The sequence below is a fragment of the Acanthisitta chloris genome, unplaced genomic scaffold (assembly GCF_000695815.1).
Source record: "Acanthisitta chloris isolate BGI_N310 unplaced genomic scaffold, ASM69581v1 scaffold1564, whole genome shotgun sequence".
Taxonomy (NCBI): Eukaryota; Metazoa; Chordata; class Aves; order Passeriformes; family Acanthisittidae; genus Acanthisitta; species Acanthisitta chloris.
In genome coordinates this window covers 842-7,972 of record NW_008668506.1, presented here as the reverse complement: position 1 = coordinate 7,972, position 7,131 = coordinate 842, and the positions used below count along the sequence as shown (strand labels likewise).

At 38.2% G+C, this 7,131-nt stretch overlaps 1 protein-coding gene across 1 annotated transcript; it reads right to left on the bottom strand.

Annotated features, from left to right (window-relative positions):
* Nucleotides 1-3,953: 3,953 nt before the first annotated feature.
* LOC103800520 (zinc finger protein 131-like) lies at nucleotides 3,954-6,660 on the bottom strand (the record flags this gene model as incomplete). Its single annotated transcript, XM_009072900.1, has 2 exons — nucleotides 3,954-4,613; nucleotides 6,530-6,660. Coding segments are annotated over 2 exons (791 nt in total), but the record flags the coding sequence as incomplete, so codon positions are not given.
* Nucleotides 6,661-7,131: the final 471 nt, after the last annotated feature.

Here is a 7,131-nt window from a genome sequence, read left to right as displayed (position 1 = left end):
GTCCCCTCATTACTCTGGGGAGGAACTCATCAGGGCACATAAACTTATGAGCATCCAACTGGCATAGCAAGCCATTAACCATCTCCTCCTGGATTACAGGGGCTTCACTCATCTCTCCATCACCAACTTCCAACTCTAGGAGCTGGGTATCCTGAGGACAACCGGTCTTGACATTAAAGACAGAGGCAAAGAAGGCATTGAGTACTTCTGCCTTATCTGCATCCCCTGTCACTACACTTCTGCATTCAGAAACTGATGGACACCTTCCTTGACCCTCCTTTTGCTCCCAATGTATGTATAAAATCTTTTTTTCGTCCTTGACTTTAATGGCTAAATTAAATTCCAGCTGGTCTTTGGCCCTCCTAATCTTCTCCTTACATGACCTCTGGGTTGTACCTGCCTGAGCTGCCAAGTGTTTAATAAGCTACAAATTACTTGTATTTTCATTGTAAATAGATTGCTTTAATTTTAAAATTATTTTCTAGAAGTAATCATGACAATTTAAGAAGAAAAATGTTAGAAATAACAAAAAACCCCTAACTGCATGTTACATTTTCACAATAGTCTCCATAGAAGAGATACTTCAGTCCTTAAAAGTAAGCAACCAAATTAAACATCTATTTAAATGTTTCCTCATTTGAAATAATACTGAGTTACAGAATTTGTCTAAGAGTACCATATTCTGCACCATTAGCTATTTAAAAATGCACTAATTAAAAAATCCACTGCAGGTGTGAAACATCAGAGGCTGCACGATCCTCCTCTAGTGACCATTTCACACAGGACTGACATCTGATTCCATCCTCATAAGCCTGCAGATGAAACATGCTTTTGCAAGTGTTTTCAAAAAAAGCAGCTAAACCTTTCTTATATTGTCTGAATAATTCAGCAGATCTCAAACTATTGATCAGCTCCCTTTCCTCTCCCTACCCTTCTTTCAGAAGTAGCTTGTGGCCTCTCATGAATATTGTATATAAATCCACAAGTCTCCCCCAACCTCAAGTCTCAATTTAATGCTCACTTTTTATTTTGTATCCAGACACACCTCACAGTTTTTTTGTTCATTCCCACTTTTCCATTTCTCACTGCCCAGACCCCATGGCTTTAGCCAATTAGCTTCATTCAGCATAAATTCAAGCATTCACCCCACATGACACAGCCCATTTGCAGGCCCCAGGCAACAGGTTCAGCTGCATGCTACCTCATTGCAAGCTACAGACCAGTACCTGCATAACAGGACACTCTGGGGACCAGCAGTATATACTTATTTAGAGGGAAGAACTCCTCCAATGGTGCATAGGTATATAGTTTGGAGAGGTCTGTGTGTCTATACAGACATTTGTGGCAGAAAGAGGATGCAAGGTGGCTGTTACAGAGAGCAACCAGAACTTCTGACTCTCTGAATCAATCATCCCTCTCCCAGTATCAGCTGTTGCAGTAAGGAGGCATGGGGGACTCCACTGGTGGAAGCAATTTGGGAAGGAAATTCTAGGGGATTCAATAGGAGGGGATTGTTCATGCCCCTGCTGCATTTCCACCAATGCTCAGTAGAAATCTGGATGGAGTCAGCACTAGGCACAAGAACAGAGCATCATTTCTCTCCTACCAAATTCACAAGCTGCTGTTAAAAGGGGGGCATCAAACAGAACAAAAAAATAGCCCAACTGTGCTTGCCAAACTACAGGCCTGCTACCAATACCACATAACTACTCAATTTACTTTGGACTTAAATGGCCTAAAAGTTAGTTTCATTGATTAGACACACAACCAGATTGTTCCTTTAATTCCACTGATACAGACCTGGTGTCTATATGCATAAATGCCTAAAAAATTAGAGTTATGCAGCTAAGCAAGCTGAATCCCCTTTGTGTTATCAAAAGACAGGCTTCTTATCAGAAGCCAAGTATATATACAATAGCTAATTTTTATTTTCATGATTAACATTGGGCCACATTCTTCCCTCTACACATAATCTCATCACATACTACTTGCATCTCAGAAAACACAAAACATCATAAAAAAGAATGCAAGTTACATTAATCAAATTGTTTGGAATTTTAATTGAGACTCGTTTGTTTTGCAACAGTTTCTCAAAGACTAGCTACGATGAAAGACAAGAATCATTTTGAATGAGAATAAATAAAAGCACAAATCTCAAGAAATAATTTTGCATTTGGAGAAGACTGAATAGAAAAGTCTGATTTTAACTAAGATCTATAGGATTGCCAAGAGCATTAGGGAACATCCTTGCAAAAATTCCTCTTCAGTTAAGGCTTTGAAAACAAAGTTTTTCAGAAGTATGGGGGCACCTCTAATCTCAAGGCAATAATTGAGAATTGGCAGTTCTTAGCATCCTTAAACATAGAGCCAGACAAGTATTTTCTAAACAAACTTAAGATTAATAGCACATTACTGTAAAGTTATTAAAATGATATTGATTATTGCCACTGGGATCTGGCACTGTAATTGCCAGTCACTCAGTTGTTCCTAATTTATTGGATTAAGCAAATAATGCAATATTTCATGGCTGGTATTGTTTTATTGTCTAATATTGATTAAAATATTTACACTCGTACTTTTCAATCCACGTGTCAAGTACCAGAATTTCATTTTAAAAAGTCAGGAACCTGATACCATATAGACAAGCCTTCTCCATATTTATGTTTAAAAATATTCTTTTCCAAAAATGACAATTTATAAAAGAAGAGTCTGCTGGTAGCTTTCTTCCAGCTTATGTTTACCACAGATTCTACTGAGCATTTCCTAATTTAAAGTGTCCCTTTTAGAGTGTCCTGCTGCCTCCACATGGAATCTGTTTCCTCCCTCACCCCCTCCTAAATTTAATGGAAAAAAATCAGTAGCTGACAATTTTAAGGAACAACATAAAACACTATAACATTACCTTCATTGCCTTTGACTGAACTAGATTCTTGGAACACTCTCTAGGAGCTTTGTGGAAATTTGACCACTGTTGAAAAGGCACAGGGTTTTTGTGTTCTGAGACTGCCAGCAACAATGTTTTTCCTCAGTTTGAAAGTTAGGGACTGCTGTTAGGAAACAGCAGTCTGCCCAGAAAATTCACAGGTACCTGATTGGTCACTTACATTTGAACCCACCATATTTTACTGATTCTTCTGCCACAGACACCCTGCAAATCTATAACAAGAGTTTGCTTCTACAGAAAGAGGAAAAGAGGTAAAGTTACTCTTACATATACCCAGGGATGATGTGATACAAGCTATTCATTTTCATTCATATTCAGCTGAAGTCACTTGGTCTGTTCAGCTTGGAGAAAAGGAGACTGAGGGGAGACCTCATCCTTGTATACAACTTCCCCACGAGGGGCAGTGCGGGGACAGCACTGACTTCTGCTCTCTGGGACCAGTGACAGGACCCAGGGAACGGCCTGAAGTTGTGTCAGGGGAGGGTTAGGTTGGAGATCAGGAACAGGTCCTTCCCCCAGAGGTGTTTGGGCACTGAACAGGGTTAGGTTGGAGATCAGGACAAGGTTCTTCCCCCAGAGGTGTTTGGGCACTGGAACAGCTCCCCAGGGAAGTTGTCACAGCACTAAACCTGGCAGAGTTCAAGAAACACTTGGCCAATGCTCTCAAGCACATGGTGGGATTCTCAGGTATGTCCTATGCAGGGCCAAGAGTTGTATTCAATGATCCTTGTGGCTCCTTTCCAACCCTGAATATTCTGTGTTTCTTAAAATCCTCACAAAGCTGTCCATGTCTGTGGTAGTTTCTGTTCCATGGCATTACATGAATGGGGAAATTATTTTTCACATATGAGAGTTTAGTTGTACATGAAGAAAGCTAACTTTGGTCCACTTGTCCAGCTTCCTAAGGACAGCATATTGGAAAGGTGACCACTGACCATTGGTTCAAAAACCAATGTAAAAGCTAGCAAAAATAATTGGGTATGGTTATTTGTCCTAGTCATCCTCATTTTTATTGTGTCTCCACAAATTGTTGAGCTTTTATGTCTTCAGCTTGTTCATGATCTTCCATATCTGCATCATCTACTTGACTAGTTTCATTTTCTTCTGCTTCTCCTTGATCAACACTTTCATATTCTACTTGTTCAAGGTCTGTTCCATCTATAAGTTCTGCCTGTACCTCTTCCATCTGTATTTGATTTGCATGCCCAACGTGTAACTGCTCCACATGTAACTGTTCCACATGAACTTCAGCACCTTGTTCAGTCTGAATGTGTTCGACTTCCAAGTAACTAATTTGCACCTGTTCTTGCAGTTCCTCCATCTGTGTGCCTTTCACTTGATTGTCCTGTATGAGATCCTGGTGCATCTGTTCCACAGTTACCTGTGCGGGATCCACTTGTACCTGAATTACTGGTAGGACATGGACTTGCTCCACTTGTTCTATTATCGTCATTGATGTTACTGGTTCAGCTTCCATCGCTTCCACTGGAAGAACCTCTTCTGTCACTATTTGTTCTGAAATATTGTGCATGTCTTTGAGATGCCTTCTCAGCTCGCTGCCTTGCATAAACCACAAATCACATAAGGTACAGTGGTTGGGTTTGTCACCAGTGTGTATTACCAAATGATTTTTAAATTGATCCCAGCTGTTAAACACACTGTTACAAACCTGAAACAAAAGATACAGTATGTTAAACAATGCCAACAGAACTATAACAAAGTATAGTGCCTATTTCAGATCATGGCTTCACATAGTGTAGCTTCTTGCTACATGGATTAAAAAACCCCACCATGTATATCAGAGGTAAAAGCTGAGAAGTCAGCTTCAAATGAACAGAAGACCTGGTATTTATTTATTTTTAAGACACAGTGTGCCATTTTGAGTTGTGTGTACACAGGATACCTACAAAATTTATGAGTCAGTACAGCATTTAAAAGTTTTCTTATTTTAACCTTATGTGAAATTCACATACAGATTCATGCCCCAATAAATGTCTGGTGCTAGAATTTTGAGTGGAAAGCTATTTATGTAATAATATCATATGATCAAAGTGTCCTACAAACTGTCCTTTTACTGAAGTTCTAGATGCAGTACTACCAGTCAACTTTTCCTTATCAGCTTTCATTTGTCCATGGCATTGTAAGATTTACCTGGATAGACTAAACTCTCACATTTTGCCATTTCAAAAAAAATATTTGAGTGATTTTAGCAGATAAAAATCTCTTAAAATTCCATCCACTTAGTCATACATAAAGGTAATGACTATCAGTAATGTCCAAGCACATAATTAATGTTCTTGCCACGTGGAGCCTAATTCAATACTCAAGGCATACACTGAGGAGTACTAAAAGTGCTCACCGAGCAAGTGCAATTTTGTTCAGTGAGCCAAGATTTTATTTATAGAACACTATTCAAATTCAGTTCTAAAGAGAAAAAAATTCAAGAAAAATTTATCCAAGAATTGCTGTAGTTGCTGCAGGCTGAAATAGCACTAACCCACATTCACAGTTATCTGTAATGGAGAAAGCTACAAGGTGAAGCAATTAAACCAAAGGGTTGCAAAGACAAAAGAGCATCTTCAGTGAAGCTACTAGTTACAATTTTGCATTATACAGTAGTTCTCATATGTTCAAAACAAACTTATCTTTAAGACAAAGGCATGCTCCCAAGAATTAACTTCAGTCTGGCATAACAGCTAAACAATGCAACAGCATTGGTGAAACTTCTGATTAAATGATTAAATGAATTTCTTCACCTCCTGCAGTATTCACTGCTTTCTGTGAATAAGATCACTCTTTTTTTGAACAAATAAAGCTGATAGCCAACAGTTTTCTTTACCACACAACCCAATTTAACCTCAAACCATTGCAATTCTGTGAATTGAATAAGGTGAGAGCCTTATTTGAGACTGTCACAGCAGTGGGGCAGCAAAATTGCAAATAAAAATGCTACAACCAACCTCACTTCTCATTTTCTAGTTTTTCAGAATCAAACTTTAGAAGCTAAGTAACATTCTTCTAAACAGCTTTTCACATCAGTTGCGTAGTGACCAAGTACCCTAGCTATCCATCTAAAGCATTTATACTTGCTTAAAAGACATTACAGATTGTCATCATAAGTTGGAATGACTTTCCATCCAGTCAATATATTGGTATTAAACAGAAGAACAATAAAATAGGAAATAAAATAGTACTTTGTATTTTGGACTTTAGTGAAGCATGCTAACAAGCAGGAAAGGCCTAGATCTGTGCACCAAGAACCTTGAAAAGGAAGCAGAAAGATGAATAAGATGCAGATGAACACTTACCTACTCACAAGAATCTCTCTGATTCTTGAAATAACACTGAACAGAACAGGTATTATGAAGCTCCATATCAGTAATTTCCTATTTTAAATGGAACTACTTAGATATAAGAATTTACCCTCATGTTGTGGCTGAATGCAACCTCTACAATTTATTTTTCAAAAAATAGTTCTTGGAGACATGAGTCCACTCTTATTGCCTTTCCTGCTCAGTACTTTCACACTCCCTCAGCACAGGAAGGAGGTATCTAGCCACAGATTCTGCTACTTCTATTACCCACCTGACATTCATACAGCTTCTTTCTTCCCTTTTTAGCTCCAGCGCCAGACTGACAGGCTGCCAGGTGACATTTGAGTGTACTATTCCTTGCAAAACGCTCATGGCAGTTTGGACATTCAAATGGTTTTTCACCTGTTAAGACAGACACGGGGATTTGTAAGTGTATAAAACCACCCGGTCAGCTCTTCCCCTCTTCCTTTTGTGTAGGTTGATAAATATGCTATAAAGATGTGGTCAACTGGACTATTCTACAGAAGAAAAAGACATTCTATGTAAACTTTATTTATGTAGATAAAATGGCAAAAACCTAATGTGGAGTCATAACTCTCATTTATAAAAACAAAACAAAATAAGCAAAACAAACCAAAACAAAAACCACACACACAATAATGAAACATAATTCCCAGAGTCATTTAAGGCATATTCAGGCTTTTATGAGTTATTTTATAATTTTGATGGAATATCTTAAAGAAATAGCAGGTATTTCTCTCTTTTCACGTGATAATAAGAGTTAAAGACTCAAAATTAGTATATTCAAAGTGATACATTAAAGAAGTTGGTATTTAAATAATACAAAGTTTTAGTTTCAAGAACAATGACAGC